Source organism: Passer montanus, unplaced genomic scaffold (assembly GCF_014805655.1).
Source record: "Passer montanus isolate IOZ18808 unplaced genomic scaffold, ASM1480565v1 scaffold2, whole genome shotgun sequence".
In the NCBI taxonomy this organism is placed as follows: Eukaryota; Metazoa; Chordata; class Aves; order Passeriformes; family Passeridae; genus Passer; species Passer montanus.
In genome coordinates, this window is record NW_024366591.1 from 21,096,976 (window position 1) to 21,114,028 (window position 17,053).

General features: G+C 37.9%; 1 protein-coding gene across 1 annotated transcript in view; it reads right to left on the minus strand.

Moving 5' to 3' along the window:
* Nucleotides 1-17,053, minus strand: part of ESR1 (estrogen receptor 1) — a 159,776-nt gene that overhangs the window by 100,604 nt on the left and 42,119 nt on the right. Inside the window, 1 exon segment of the mRNA XM_039707365.1 lies at nucleotides 7,808-8,312. Coding sequence (XP_039563299.1) covers nucleotides 7,808-8,235 — 428 coding nt within the window. The 5' untranslated portion in view covers nucleotides 8,236-8,312.

The following is a 17,053-nucleotide window of genomic DNA, read 5'->3' on the forward strand; positions in this document are numbered from 1 at the left end:
CAGGATGATCAGAGGAATGGATGCTGAGAGAGCTGGGGCTGTTCAGCCTGGAGAAGAGACCTTACAGCAACATGCCAGTACCTAAAGGACGACTACAAGAAAGCCAGAGAGGAACTTTTTAGAAGGGCATGTAGTGACAGGACAAGGGGGAATGACCTTAAACTGAAAGAGGGTTGGTTTGGACTGGATATTAGGAAGAAATTATTTGCTATGAGAGTGATGAGGCACTGGAACAGGTTGCCCAGAGAAGTTGTGAATGCCTCATCCCTGGAAGTGTTTAAGGCAAGGTTGGATGGAGCTCTGAGCAACCTGGTCATACTAGTGAAAGGTGTCCCTGCCCATACCAGGTGATTTGGAACTAGTCTTCCTTTTCAACCCAAACTTCCATGATTCTATGATCTTTCATTGATTTTTGAATTAATAGATCTTATCTCACAAGCCTGAATTACATTTAAAAGAAAAAAAGAAAATAAAAATGGAAGGGAAATAGAAAGATAGTAGGTATTACATATTCCAATTTTACCAGAGCTATATGCAAAAACCACAGTGAAGGCTATTTGGAAAGCTATTATGAGTTTCCCAGCCTTGTGACTTAAGATTTGGGGCCTAAATCATGCCATATTTTCTACTACAGCTGCTGCTTTCTGCACAGCATCTTCCAAATGATTTTTATTTATCATGAGCTGAGCCTTTTCCTCTGTTCCAGTAAATTTCCCTTCCCTCTTCTTCCAGCTTTGATATCCCCTTTGTAGTATCCTAGGAAGTTTTATATAGCCATCTTTTAGCAGCCCAAGTCAGTACTGAAGTAGGCTGCAGTGATCAAAGCACTGTTTCTGCACGATAGCAAGTACTAGAAGGGGGAGAAAAGACTGGAAGTAGCAATGAAATTTGCACTGGAAATTTGCACTGCAGATTGCTGAGAAACTGAAAAAAAATCATCAATGGAAGAATACAGGTGTTCCCTATATAATCGTTTAAAAGTAGTTTCCTTACTTAGATATCATGATCAAGGTGAAAAAACCCACTCTGCTTACTCACATGGCTTATGAATGCAAGGCGAAATGCATGGGCATTAAATGCAGCCCAGTGCTGCTGTGATGCTCTCTGGTCTGTCATCCTCAGAGGGGGAGAAGGTTCTCCCCTGTAGCATTCAACAGTTACCTTGCACTGGTTCTGCTCCCTGGCTCCTGGGGAGGTTGGTTCTGGCAGCTGACAGCACTGTGGGCGTGGAACCAGAATGTGACACATTCCACTCATGCTGTCTAACAAGAAGGGAACTGCACCCTTGAAGAATTGTAGGCAGCCCACTGGATATGAGGTGGTTACATGCATGGCTGTTCACTGCTAGTCACCAACAGCTTTTTAAAGTCTTCTTAGTTACTTTCAACTTTTAGCCTTTACTGCTGTTTTTAATTTTTACCAATGGTTTCCATGCAGCCAGCCATCTTTTCTTGTTTCTTATTTATGCAGGTGCTGGATGTTGTGTCATAGTTAAGACTGCAATGGTTGGAAGACCACTGCAATTTTTATGTACATGTATCAAATGGGATTTGCATTTAGGGCAGTCATATTTAAGCTCTCTGTCCTCTGGGGAGCATATTCCCTTTTTCTAGTAAAGGGTTAAAATAAAACACCTAGATCACTCCTGAATCCAATGTTGTTATCAATATTTTATCAAGGAAAAATGTTATCCTGCCGATTTATGATCTTCTTGTCTCTAACAGGTATCACTCACACTTTGATAGTCTTGCACAAGAATATCTTGAGTGAGATGAAGTAAGAAGCCTCCCAGCAACTGGAATCTGAGCTTGGCAGAAAAGCAGAAATGCCTTGCCTTGCCCAGTGCCACATTGATCAGGGTTCCTAATGAGCTGTGGTAATTTATAACCTTTTACAAGTCACTGGAAAGGCCACTCAGGCTCAGATGTGACTTGTCCCTGTACAGCAAATTTTACGAACAGTCCCTGCAATGAATGCAATGAAAACAGCACTTCGAGTGAGAATGTTGAAGGACAGCATCTCTGCTCTAATCTCTGTTCTGATGCCTAGAATAGATAATAGAAAACTCCCTGCAGACAGGCCAGGGAGCTCATAATTTGTTTCAGTGTTACATTGTGAACAATATCAAACCAAAAATTCCCAAAATCTCAATTTTTTAGGAAATGTGGATGCACTTCAGTTGCCGGACTATTCTCTTGTGCTTTTTTGGAGCAATGCCTTAGATCTGGTCAGCCTATCTTGTTGGTTTAATAAAAAATGCTGGCATCTGATGTTCACTTTGCAATTGCTAAAGGAACTCATGCCAGCAACTAATGCTTTCCATATCAGAGGAGATATGGCCAGCAGTGTTTGTTGTTTCAATAGCCTCAGAACAAGAGTGATCAAGGCCAGTGACACAGAGTCAATTCCCCATCTCTCTCTCAAGGGACATAATGCAGTGTCTATATGAAGGAATATTACAGAGCATTACTGTTTTGGTTCTTTACAAGAGATGTATGGGTGGGATTAATTTCATGTAACTTTGAATATCACTGAGTATCCATCTTCATCCAGTAGCTATCTGGAATAGAATGTAGACATTTTATATAATATAGGAAGATAATGCCTTTTTTGAGCCTAATGCACTAGGTCTATTTTAATCAGGTACCCTAGAAAGAGACAATATGTGTTCTCAGTCTCTTTCTCTCTGTGTCTCAGAGTAAGAAGGGGGTCCATGAGCAGGTTTGGTGCTGTTGTGAATGCCATTTGAGGTGTTCCAGGTGGAGACCCTCACTGACACACAGCTTCTACTCCAAAAAGGTATAATTACCCAGCATAGTGTCATATCTGCTAGACCCATGTGACTTTCTGGCCTCTCAAACAGCACTAGATGCCTAAGGAATGAAAAAATGAATACAGACCTAGGCATCTACATTTGATCAGATGAAATCCATTCACATGGTCTGTCTCTACAACCATGGGTTTAGATGCAAATTTCAAGTCCTGTTGGGAAGGACTTGATATATGAAGCACTTCCTGTGTCTGTGGTTTATGCAAAAAATATAACCTGCTGCAGAAATAAAGTTTTGTTCAATGAGAAGAGAGAACAAGTGAGATCCATCTCCCTTCCCTGGCAGAAAGGAGGGTAATGAGGAAGCATAAAAGCTCTTTTATACCTTTTATACCTAGTGTCTGCCTTTCTTAGGGGCACAAGGAGGCACAGATTCCATGCGCTCCTCAACAGTGTGGATTGGTGATTTATGGTGCAAGCACACTTACAGCATGATCCACATCATCACATGCTCCAAGAAGGGCTGCACAAAGTTGGTTTGTACAAGTCCCTCATAATGGTCATGTGTGAGTATCTCAGAATACTTAATGAGCTTATCTTTACAACATTTCCATGAGATAAGAAACTATCCATGAGATGACTCCATGTTTTGCTGTCTCTTTTATTACAGTCATCTATTGCTGCAAAATTGTCAGAGATACCAGCACAAGGCCTGAAAACAGGAACGCTCCAAGTGTTCAAGAAATTGCCTGAACACTTGAACTGTTCAAGAGAGGACCTCTGAGCAGATTGACATTTTAGAGAAAAATAAACAAAAAAGCAAAGCAAAACACTACATTACATCATGCTCCATGTTATGAAATACTTTATGCTACATTTAAAAAAATAAGAAAAATCACCTTTGAACTTTGTATTGATTTCAACACTTTTAGTTTTAAAACTTAGAAAAAATCTTCTTTATTTAGAAGTCAACATGAACAGCTAGAAAAATTCATAATGAATCAGACAAGGTTAACAAAGTTTATGTATTTGTTTGCGTAACTATTCTTTTGGACAGGTGGATTTACGAATTACAAGAGAAGAGGGATCAATCAACATTTGTAATCTTTCTCAATTTCAGCAAGCATTAAAATTAAAGCTGTGATCATATTGATTAGAACATCAGACTCAATTGCAGTATGATAATTGTGGCTAATGTTAAACAAATACTTTATTACATTAACATAAACATGGAGCCTGAAGTATTAGAAGATACAAACTAGCCACTAAGAATGAGAGAGCAATTAATCTCTTATTCTCTTTGTACACTGATTTGCGCAGCCTCTGTCCCTCACTACCCTCACTACAGACTGACAGACAGCTTTCTCATCAGGGAACTGGAAGTGCAGTCTTTTTTTTTTTTTTTTGGCTGAATTTGGAACCAGCACCAAACACAGGCTACAAAGGGTCCTAAGTATATGCATGATTTTACTTCGGATCTGAGGAGTACAGACTCAGTGTGATGACACAAGAATATCACACACTGGCAGAGCAAAAGGGATGTTCTGCTGTTGCTTGTAGGAATCTACTGAGGTAAATTAGCTACTGAAAGCCTTGATTTTTCCCTCAGTGGATCAAAACTTGCTGAAAAGTGAGAGGAAATAAGCAGAAATTACCTGAACTCAAATTCAATAGTTAAGAACAAAAGAAACATTTCCGTTAATTTACTGTAATAGTCATGAGTACAAGATTTCCTGTAATAATTATCACTGACCACTAGTAAGCATTTAATAATAAAAAACCCACTACTAAAAATTATCAATAAAATTTTTAAAAAATTAGATTTGACATTGTTGGATAACAAAAAGCTATTTTATTTTGGCTACCTATAAAAACAGCCACAAGATCAGACATAAAAGAGGTCTGTGTATAGACAGCACAGTTTGAGTTATTTAAGCCCTTTTTTCTCCACTTGACACATTCTGATGCCTCATGATTTAGAAATACCAGAAGGGACATTAATATATTTATTTCATTCATTAAAAATCATTATTTTCATGTATCATTATGTTCTTCAGCTAGATACAGAAGCCTAGCATTATCTCACAACAAGGAACTAACTCTTTTGGGAAAAGAGTCACTATTTGAAAGACAAAATATAACTTCAGAATTAGCAGACATATAGCTATACACCTATTAATACATATCCATCTATAGGCAGCATGATTTTGAACACTTACTAACAAAATCAAAAGACTTTAAAAGTTTTCCTTATCACACAGAGTAATTTTTTTGTTTTGTGACTGAAGATTTTTAACATTTTGTCCAAGTATCGTACGGAATATCATCTCGGCTCCAACCTGTAATGTTTATTTATTGTCCCAGATATCACTGAATGTACCGCTGAAGGCAGCACTTGCATGTCAAATTCAGAGTAGAGTAGGGTGATACAATGCAAATATTTCTGCCCTAAAAGCCAAATAGCATAATTGAGTTATACAGAAAGGTAAATGAGAATTGCAGAGGAGTCTTACTGGGTCTAAGTTACATAACTTTTCATAGAAGCAGGCAGCCATATCACAAACTAATCATGATTCATTATAGCTTTTTTTAGGGCTTCTGTTTTAAGATTTTTTGCCTTTACCACTCCTACTAGTAGCCTCTTCCAGAAACTCTCTATTTTGATAGTTAGACATCTTTCAATCTCCAGCATCAATCTAGTCATTGCCAGATTACACTGCCCTATGCTTTCTTTTCTCCCATAACCCAAGTGAAGACAATGAGACTAGCCAAATAAATAAAGCAAATTGGAAGTTTTTAAAAGTACTTATTCTTAAACCCAATGGCTAGACATTTAAATATTTCCTAGGCAGGGAACACATATTCAAATTATTTTTGACAGACTACTGGTGACTGGGCTCATGCCAAAACACAAAAAGACCTAATGTTTAATGTTGTGAGGGTGAAAACTTTGTAAATACGATCTCACAAAACTGAAAAGCAACAAAAAGCAAAGTTTTTTTATTAATTTAATTTGAACAGTACCATGCCTGTTAACAAAAGATAATCATAGCAAGCACTTTGAAACACATTTCTTATTACCACATAAGATGCATTCCACAGAGTTATGGCTGGAAGGGGCCATTAAATCATTTGTATAACACTGTATGCAGATAAACCTTCTGGCATATCCAAGATCATAAATTTACCTAATTACAGCTGCATTAAGCCTCAGCAATTTCAAATGGCTAATACATATCCCCAAGGGTGGCACACAACCTTGATCAGAAATGTCAGGATAAGGGGAATACAGCACTGGTCTTAGACATTTGCTCAAGCAGATAAACTAAAAAGTACCTTAATCTTATTTTGAATGGTCTCATCTTGGTTCACAGCTTACAAATTAAAAGAACACTATTTCCATAGCAACTTCTATGTCTAGGTGATTCTTAGGTTTGAATCCTCCTGCAGTACAATACCTGACTGTAGAACATTTTCTGCCTATGTATTTCAACTTCACAAACTCACTACTCCACTGTTTACATACATAAGGTTCCTTACACACTTTTCACCATAGGTTTGCACGGAACACTCATGCAAAAAAAGTCATTTAATTGAGCACAAAGTGCAGTTTAACTTTCAAGTCATTGGTAATCATTCAAGATCACTATGCTCTGACATGCACTCATTCTTCCAGGAAGCATTGTATTTGGTTGCACTAAAAAGAATTTTGCTTGAATCAACTCAGTTTACAGATCACTGTATTAGACAATTTAACATAACCATTATCTATGATTTCACCAGACTTTATTCTACCTGCTCCCCAAAACTGCCCAATCTGTTGAAAAAAAGTGCAATCATTTTGTTTTCTGGGACCAGATTTTCCTACCAGATTCTGAGTCTGGCTGAGTTAGAGTTCAGAACATACGTTGCTGTTATGTTATATTGTGCAAATAAGTCTAGCAGAGTCTGGCCCTCAACATGGAAAAAATTACTTGCTTTTATTTTTTCAGAGTTGTTACATTTCTAACAAACTCACCTGTATCTCTCAAATCAACAGAGAATGACAGAGTTCAGGAAAAAAAAATACATCATACTGTTCACTTTGATTCACTGAAGCCCAATATAATAAGCTGTTGCAAATCTATGCTATAAACACTGCACAAAACGTTAACAGTGTGAGTAAAGGTACATATAATTTTTTTTTTTTAGAAGCCACAATTTATCAATTTCTGCCACTTACTTCAAGAAAATATGTAATTTTTTTCACAACTGACAATAAATATTTAAACCACGGAAATTTATTTCCCCCTTTCAACAATACTTTTGTCTTTCTATTCCAGACCAAAAAGAGAAAACATGAACCAACCTCCTACTGAAGGACAAAAATATTAAAAACCCTGCTGAACAAACCTATTTTTTGAAAAGCAGCATGCCAGGTTTACAGTTAATATATATCACCCTCCAATGAAAAATGCATCTTAATACACACAGCTCTTTGGATAGCTCAGGAAGGTGGTTACTGACTGAAATACTGTCACTGAGTCAACTCTAACACTTTGATTAGGAAGGATATATTGTTCCTGAACAACTTCCTATGTAAGCCACTTCTCACACTGCAAAGGAAGACAGAGGAGAAAAATACTTGTACTACCATCTAAGAGCTGAACAAACAACCACTCACACTGAAAAATGTGTGATGGTGGAAGTCTTTTTAGTATACTTCAGACAGTATTATAATACATTACAACACTGAGGTCATTTGCCATTCTTTAATCAATTATGATTTAATGTTTTCCCAGGAAATATTTATACTCATTATCTGATGGGTTTTTTTACATGGGTTTTCAAAATTTACAGCTTACAGTCACAGTGGGCTGTGAATTACAGTTTGTTTTATTCTACTCTGTTTCTTATGGTCTAGATACCATCGATGAATCAGTTAAATCACAAGCTCCTTTACACAAAAAGCAAATATTAGGGCATAACAGATTTCTACATTCTAATTTTCTCAGATTATCTGCCTAAATAAGAAAGAAAGAATTCTGTAGCATTTACCTGTAGAAGGCTGGAGGAGCAGCTTCCCTCATCCCAAAGCTGCCCTGATCATTTTCAAGGTAATAGGGTACCTGCTGGCTGTGATGATGGATGAAGGGCGACAGCTGGGGTGCCGTTTGCAAGAACACCACCGGGCTTGGTGGGACACTGTTCAGGGAGTGAAATCCTGCCAGACTGCTGGACCCAAAAGATTCAGATGTAGGAGCATAACTGAGCGTGGTAGAGCTGTAGACGGGAGCCGTAGTACCAAAATCATAGGTGGCTCCTTCTGGGTAGTTAAAAACTCCTGTCTTGCTGGTCTCCACGTACATGTCGCTGAGCGGTCTTTCCAGGGGAATCTTCAGCTGAGGTCTGCTCAGTGTCTCCAGTTCAGTGCCTTGAATCTGGTGCAGCAGGGTAACTCCAGAGGTTTTGGTGTGAAGGGTCATGGTCAGTACTAGTGGCAGTGAGCAAGGAACATATCTGCTTTTACTGTCAACAGCGAGATCGGCAGCTGGCAGTCCACCTAAAAAAAATACCAGAACCTATTCTGAGGCTCAGCAGAAATCATAATAAAGCAGCATTACACAGGTATTCCTGTAATCTCGGCAAGGAGGAGGATACAAACAAATGCAGAGTGAGCACTGAAAACGCACATTCTCTCTCTCTCTTCTTCCCTCCCTCTCCCTAACTTTTAGGAACTCCTCATCTGCGCTAATATGCATTACAAGGTGCTGGCTGCGAGCCAGGAGCCCTTGCCTTGTGCCGACGTTGGTTTAAACATCACTTCAGAAACAATTAATTTTGGAGTTACACCAAAGAATTGTCCGTCTAAATGTTACTTCATTCTTACTGATCGTTTAATTTTTCACTTCAGGGTACAGTGCTTTGCAGCAACTAATGGGAAAGAACACTTAAATCCAACCAGGAAGACTAGTCCAGTGGTCAGTCAGATTGCTGCCTTTTATTTCCTCAGCAGGCTCCAATCTATCTGTGCTTATCTCTCCTCCTGTTTGATTCATTTTTGTGTTTGCTAGAAATATGTAATGTGTACATTGTACTGACCCTGGGCAGGACTGTGCTGTAACCAAGATAGGGCAAAGCAGAATGTGTGTGTGTGTGTGTGTGTGTGCAAGTATGCGTCTGTGTGTCTGTCTCCCTGTGTGTCTCTGTATGTTTGTGTGTCTGGGCGTGTAGGGAGCAAACCCCAGTCAATAAATCCAGCTAATAAAATTAAAGTGTGCATGATACCTATGCAGAAGGGAAGATTTATAATATACTTTCATCAGCAACAGCAACTTGTAGTTACTAGAGTACTATAATAACATTAAAAAGCAAGGAAAAGCTTTAGACTAGCCTAGAAAATTATGCTTCCTTCTTTTTATGCTGTAAAATGATGAAACAAGCAACATTCACATTTTGCCACAGTTAGGAGATGGTTATTTGATTGCATGATATATAAATTGAATACAGTCAGTCTTGTGAACAAAATCCTAGCAAACTTGAATTTTGAAATCAGACTAAAAAATCAAATCATCTAAAATAATCAAGCAGGATCGGTTTAAAAAAAAAGCTGACGTGCCTCTCAAAGTTATATTTAGAAAGGAAAAAAAGGAAAAGAGAGAACATAATGAAAAGGTGTGGCATGCATGCTTCTTCTTGCAATCTCATTCCATATAATTTTAACTTCGCACAAACCAGTTCTCCTGAGCGAGCTAAATGAAAACCTCCAAAAACTGTTTCAAGCTCTCCGGCTTCATTGCTGTGGTCTGTGGCTCACTCAATGAAATGCCAACCCTAAATTCATTAATATATGGGCTCCAGCTAGTGTGTTTCAATACTAGCAAAACCTATGCTATACTTAAACAACTCCATGGTTATTTGGCTCAACCTTCAAAAAAACCCAAGAAACTGAGAAACTGAATATGCAGGTCACTAGAAGTGTCAAGAAAAGTTTACTAAAACCAGTTTTATTTTAGAAATAATACAGTGCTTTCAGAACTTCTACTAAAATAGCCAGTTTTCTATATTTCCAAGAATATTCTGAGGCAATATATGTTTTTACCTTCGCAGGCACGGAGCTGAGACATCAGCACACGCATAACTATGTACTTGATATATTTCCTCACCCACCCCGCCACCCTCCCTACCCTGTTCAAATTTCAGATTGTAGACTTTGATCAAAGAGATAAGCTTGTTTAAATAACACTGGACTAAACATGTTCCCAGTTAAAAAAATAATAATCAGACAACCATACCCAGCAGTTCAGAAAGTCTTCGAAGAGTTGTGCTGAAAGTATGCCAGACAGTGTGAGAGGGGAAAAAAGAGTGTGTGCATGTTCTCTTAGAGTGGGCGACCGTGCATCTGCAGAGACTCACAAAGCAGCAAGTAAGCACGGCTCTCAGCAGCCAGGCTGCAGGGCTGCACGGGCTGAAATGAATGGCAGACACAAGTTTAAGCCAGTCGCCCTTACACATTTCATTTTGTGCTTTGAAATAGACAGAAAAGGCATCATCTCTTATTAAGCTGCATAATCTGAGAATTAACGTGAATTCACCTGCCATAAAAAGTATCCACTTCTATAGTGTGCTACAAAACGGACTTTGAATCTAAAGCATTATCCAATATGTATGCTCTGTCTAATATACTGATATGAAATAAAATGTTCCGGTGTAATAGCTATACAGAAGTGAAGAAAGCACAGAAAAACCAAGTCAGAAACAAACAAACAAAAAAAACAGAAAGTGAGCAAACAAAGAGTTGGCTTCTGAATGTGCCCTGTGCTTCTAACATGCAATTTTTAAGAACCTCATTAATTATTTTTGGGAGGTGGTGTGTTTCCAGGGAGTCAAATATTTAAAATTTCCATCAGATGTAAACGGCATTAAACATACTGTAGGGTTAACTTGAACCACCACCACTTCTGCTGTGCACCATTTAAATTAGGGCCCCTAGGAGCAGCTCTCCACAAGCCTCAGTCCTCCTACTGTAAGGGCTCAGCAACAGACAGCTGCAGTATCCATGCAGCACACAGTCTTGTACAGAACTTGAGAGGAAAAAAGTGAGTGCCACAAACAAAATCCGAGGGATTGGCTGAGAACCTCTGTGACAGCATCCTGTAACGTCTGACTTACTTTTCCTGTGGAAGAAAAGCAAGAGAGCAAGAAAGGGCCAGGGTGAGGCAGGGGGCGTGTCAAGTCAAATCCCATGAAGAAGCTGAATTTTTGATTTTTGTACACTGAAAAAAAAATCAGGCTCTGATTCTGCTTACTATACATGGGATTTTTAGATATAAAGAAACTATGAAATGCAAAAAGTTACTAGAGGGTTGTTTTCTTTCTTGTCCTAACTGGTAAATAATGTGCTGCTTGCTCCAAATAACAAACACTGCTACTTCACCCTGCTTTAGAGTTGGCATTAGGCGCACCCAGCTGTGGACTAGCCTCTCGAAAAAATGACATCAAGGTTTCTAAAACCTGGTATTTTTGCTTAAAGGTCAGGACTTACCTCACAACTCACTTTAATCTGATCTATTACATGTCAGACTTTACATGCTCTAGAATATGGAAATATTAGACTATGGGAACGGGTACAGGATCTAGCAATGATATTTAGTGCTGTTTAGCAAAACAGTTATGCAAAGACTTGGTTTTTCTAAATCCCACACTATGTGTGCCTTTAAAACTATGCAAATCTCATACAGAAGGACTTGCCTCATTCACTCTGGGCTTTTTGTTTTAAATTACATGTAGTAACAAGAGAGAGTAAATAAAAACATGAATTGGCTGCAGCACCTTCCTTTCCAGTGCTAGACAGATGTGTTCAAAATGGGGAAATCTACATTCTCAAATCTAGTAATTTCCCAACTGTTGTGTATTCAGCTGCAGCCAAGCTGCCCTATGTATTTCACCTTAATGAAGGTCTAATATTGTTTTGGAGTTGCTGAGCACATACTACAGTAGATACATGGATATATAAAAATAGAGAGGAACTGGTTCTACAAAATCTGAAGATTTGCTAACTTGAGATCAGGTAGAGATTTAGGGTTTTGCTATATTTCTGAAGTTTGGGAATATAACAACATTTGGCTTTGATCCATCCAGATTTATGCCTGCACAAAAAGGAAAGAAAACAGCATTTAATGAATACTGAAGTAGGAGGGACCAGTCCACTGTGACTGAGGAGCACTTCAGACATGCTAGCAAAGAAGGTCAAAGCAGAAACTGCATCTTCATACAGAAGGATTTTTAATGACAATTAGTTGGGATGAAACAGTGAGGACTCAGGCATGACACTTCTCATGGAAATGAGAAATTAATAGTTTAGATAAATGAAAGTGACTGATTAAATGCTGTATTCCCCTTCTAAAAGTTTCAGCCTGTTTTCCTTTTATAGATAGGCCAGAGTTCCAGTGCTCAACTCAGATTTTCCAGAGTGGGAAATTTACTCTGATTACACTAACAAAATATAAAATGCAGATACAATAAAACTAAATCACATTTCTGCTGCTCTGTGGTTAAACTAGCATAATTTACAACTAAAAACTATTTAGGTATGTTTCTAAAGGCAAATTCTTCTTTTGATTGATTGATGAATAGTTTGCATCCAATTTTTTTTTAATTTGTTGACAAATGACAACCATGATCAGATTAAGTTAGCAGACTATGCATACTGCAGTTTGGCTCAACTGGATCATCAGTCCAACACTTCTAAACTGGAGCATAGCCTTAAAAACCCCCAAAAGTAGCTTTCTTCCACTGATGGAAAATATTGTGGAACCAGTGAAGTGATCTCAGAAACAGAAAAAAGAAAACAGATAATTAAAAAATTTAGAAGATATTATTTTAACTTCTCCAAATAACTGGAAGAAAGTTTGAGAATTTTCAGTGCCATTTACATCAATAATTTTCTACTGACTACATGTCCTGAAAGGCAGTCAGAGAATGGTAACAAAATAAGATAATTTAAAAAATTAAAAAAAAAAAAAAAAAAAAAAAAAAAAAAAAAAAAAAAAAAAAAAAAAAAAAAAAAAAAAAAAACCACCACTGAACATATTTTTGCATTTTGGACAAGATAAAACAGAAGTCTGAGGGAAAAGGAGAGAAAAGGAGATAAACCAAAAATATTCTATGAAGTATAGTATGTAAAAGTATATACTCAAAGTATATACATACATTTCTAGGTATAAATTAAATATATTAATACACAAAGACTATTAAAATCATAGGAAAATTTAAAGACAGAAAAACTCCATTCTATAACAGGCATTTTTCAGCACTGGTTTTAGTAAGTATTGCAACAAAAAATGGTAAACTCAGAGCACATACTATAAATTTTCCATAAACCTGCTGACAGTGAAAGACCATAAACTTTGTCGCTTTGGTTCTACAGCTATAAAGATAGAAGTTTTTTTTAGCTGCTGCAATTAAAGAAGAATCTATTGTACATAACAGGAGGAACATTATGTTTTTCCAAGATTCCACAGTAACATTACAGAGAAATTATGTTGTCTTTAGTCCAGTGAGGAAACTCCTCAAGACAGACAGCTGGAGAACAGCACCATCTACCCCACTGCCTTATAAATCTTCTCTGGGGAAAGAAAAAATACAAAAATATTAAAGCTCTTGATACCACTAGGCAAATGAGGCATGCTTAAAAATTCCTTAGGCTCTAAGGAGAGATAAGTGCTTCATGCTGTTAGTGGAAGTTTTGAACATTTGGTTTTATAAGTTGATACAAATATGTATACTTCTTTTTTCCCCTAACTCCCAAGTAACTCACTGGAACTAGCCATGGCACCAAAAGTCTAGATCTAAGATACCTAACCCTAAGTTTTTGGGTTAGGCTGGTTTTCCTGTTAAAAGATAGGTTCTGCTTTCACATGTCAAATGTAAGTAGAGGTGAAAAAAATTGGTCAAAATACTTCTTATTGCAAATGGGGAACTGTTGAATACAATTATTCCACACATATGTTTATTAATTTACAGCATTTAAATATGTCTTTAATCTTACCTGTAATTTGTATGGAAGACCTATTACATTATCTGAAATTATCTGTGCAAACACAAGAAATATTAGGCTAGAATGTCAACACATCTTTTCAGCTATGTATTCTGACATTTTAAATGTTAAGACTTTGTTTACATCTATTTACAACAATCTAAGATTTTAGCCATTCAGCTGGAAATTTTGTATGTCAGTGATGAGATCAGTGATAATAATTTGGAAGTACCTGAGCCAATTGGGAGGAAATTATCTGCTTTTCCCTCCATAAAGATTTCTAGAAACCCTTTCTTGAAACAAGAAACCTTTTTGCTGCAGCAAATAAGGAGCTTGCAGCAGGAACTTTGAATCTGGCAGGGAGCTGAAACACCATGTCACAGAACTGGCTTTTGCTATTCCTCTGAAACTCCATCCACCTTTGGCCATTTCTTCTACCCTTGAAAAAACTGAAAGTTTTTAAGAGTTAAGATTCCTAAAAGCTCTTTCCTGGCTGAGCATGCTCTCCCCTCTTTCAGATCTTAATCCTGACTCGACTGGGCACAAAATTTACCAAAAGAATGAATGACATGCTAGAGTCCAAGCTAGTATAAATACTGAATGTTTTCCCCTTTCATTACTCTTCTGGGGCAGCGTACTAGTCAGGGATTAAGTGCAGATTATTGTGTCAGTTACAAGGCTGAATGTCAAATCCCAGATGTACAGAGTGCATTTCATGAAACCAATATGGGACACCATCTCCCTTTTCAATCCAGCCTTAAAAACAATATATTAAAATATACCCTTTTCTGAAGGAGTAGAAGACATACTGTAATATAAGTAGCTTGTACATTTTTTTTCACTTTCTTGTACCTAAAAGATGGGAGAGGATAAAACTAAATAATTCTGCCTGACTCATACAGAATAAATTACTTACTACATATGTAAAATGGGCCAAAATACCTGAGTACTCTGGACAAACTCAAAAGATATTAGCAAATACTAATGTTTCAAAGAGTTAGTAGATATTTTCAGGGATGCAGAACAACAAAAGCAAAAAAGAACATTTCTCTTCTTTCCCACACAAAATGTTAACTACTTGTGACAAGGATGTTCACTGGTAAAAAAGCAAAGATAGCTTGATTTAAGATTAAGCAACATTCCATGCTTAATAACAAAGAGGTCATCCTACAAGAATATTTCTAATAGATCTAGCTTTATGTAAAAACCAGAATGAACTGGGAAATGCAAAATGGTAGCTTAGTATCCCACATTAAGGGAAAAATTGAAGGGACTGACTGACCACCATGACCACTAGCAGTAGTCTAGCAAGAAAAACTATTTTTTGGATGTCATGCAATTAGCTTAAATGTTAGGCATCTTCAAAACGATCAAATATTCCTATGCCTGAGCTCCCAAATACAGTCAGAAATAAGTCACCTGCTTAATTAATTAATGTGGTGAATCTCTCAATCAAAACTCTCAAATTTTTTTTATGAGATTAAAGAAATGAAAGCGGGTCCTGATTCCTCTGCTGAGCCTTCCTATCCTTAAGCAAACCAACATTCCCACCCAGCCTGGTGTCAGCTGCAAACTGACTGAAAGTGCACTCAATTTGTCCAGATCAACAACAAAGATGTTGAACAAGACCAGCACCAACACAAATCCCTGAGGAACAGCACCTGTGGCCAGTTGCCAGCCAGGGGTGGCCGTATTTATAAAAAACATCTTTTACTCTCATTTATAGCAGCAGACAAATAAAACTCTGCTTGGGCTTTGGCCCTTCCAGTTTCCTCTCTGCATAACCACATGACATTCTTGTAGTCCTCCTAAGCTCCAGACATCTCAGTATGGTCAAGATGTAGGAGGACAGGCTCAGGTAGCAGGTTCTTCTCAACTTGTAAGCAAAAAAGACTCAGTAGTACCTTACTGCTATCTACAACCATCTGAGTAGAAAATGCAGAGAAAATACAGAGACAAACACTTCTTGGAGGTGCACAGCAAACGGCGACAGTCCAAGGGGCAACCAGACACAAATGGAAATTATGGGAAATTCTGACTGGATATTAAGTATTATTTTTTACATTAGAAAATATATAATACTGGAACAGGCTGTCCAGAGATGCTGGAACTCCTTTGAGGATGAGACTCAACTCTGAGTTCAAGACTCAGCTGGACAAGTCCCTGAGTAGCCTGATTTAAGCCTGCTTTAGCACCAAGTCTAAACCCTAGATGGTACCTTGATATCCCTTCCAACTTATTCCATGATTCTATGTGTCTAATACACAGATCTGCGCCAAAACACTGAGATGAGATTAATTACCTTGGTGATGATGGTCGATTTCCCCTTTTTCCACAGATGCCTGATTTCAAGGTCTTACATGTTTCATGAGTTAGGAAGGAAAAAATTCTACTGGCCTCACTGTATCTTCTCAGCATTTCTGTAAACTACTCCAGTCCTTATCCAAAATATCTTTGCTGCCCATTGCTTTAGCAATGGACCCACCTGTTCTCAGTAGTCAATGGCACGCCTATGTTTGAACACTCACTGAGACACTGGTGATAAATTATCAGCCATCTTTTGTGGCTTCCACAAAACAAAAGCAGCTGCCTTTTTTGGTAGAGGTAACTATATCCACCAAAAGAGTCATTCTGAAGTGGCTTTAGTTCCCTGTGTCAGTGTTTCTCCATACATACATATGATACAGGTACCTGTACAGTAAAGCGACAAGAGTGTCCAAGTATTTAGAAAGTAGCCCCTAAACACAAAACAGAAGAAAGTACAAAATCAATCTTATGACATTACCTAGTTTCTTCACTCATCTCTCTTCAGTAATGGTATTCAAATACACTAAATTTGGTTTTAACATTTACACATTCCCATTTCCTCCCTAGAAGCTGATCCTCCAAGAGAAAGGTCCTTGTGATGAGGCTAACCCTGTCACCTCAAGCAGTTACATTTACTGTGACCCTGAGGCCAAGAGAACTTTTCACCCAAATTACCTGGAAAAGCTTTGATGCTTTCAGCATCCCATTTTTATCTACCAGACACTGGTAGCAAAAGTCCCTCACTTTCTGGGCATCTTCTGGTAAATGGATTTGCTTTATTTACTCCCCTAATCACTGTCAATCAATCTCTGCAGCATGCCTACCTGTACCTGTGAATTATCTGCAATCAGCACATCAAGTCCTCTTGCATGCCTTAGGTTCTCCCTATCTACTCAGAGATTATCACAGAGCCACTGGACTGTTGCAGTGCCACACAAGGAAGGTGCCTCAGTTTACCT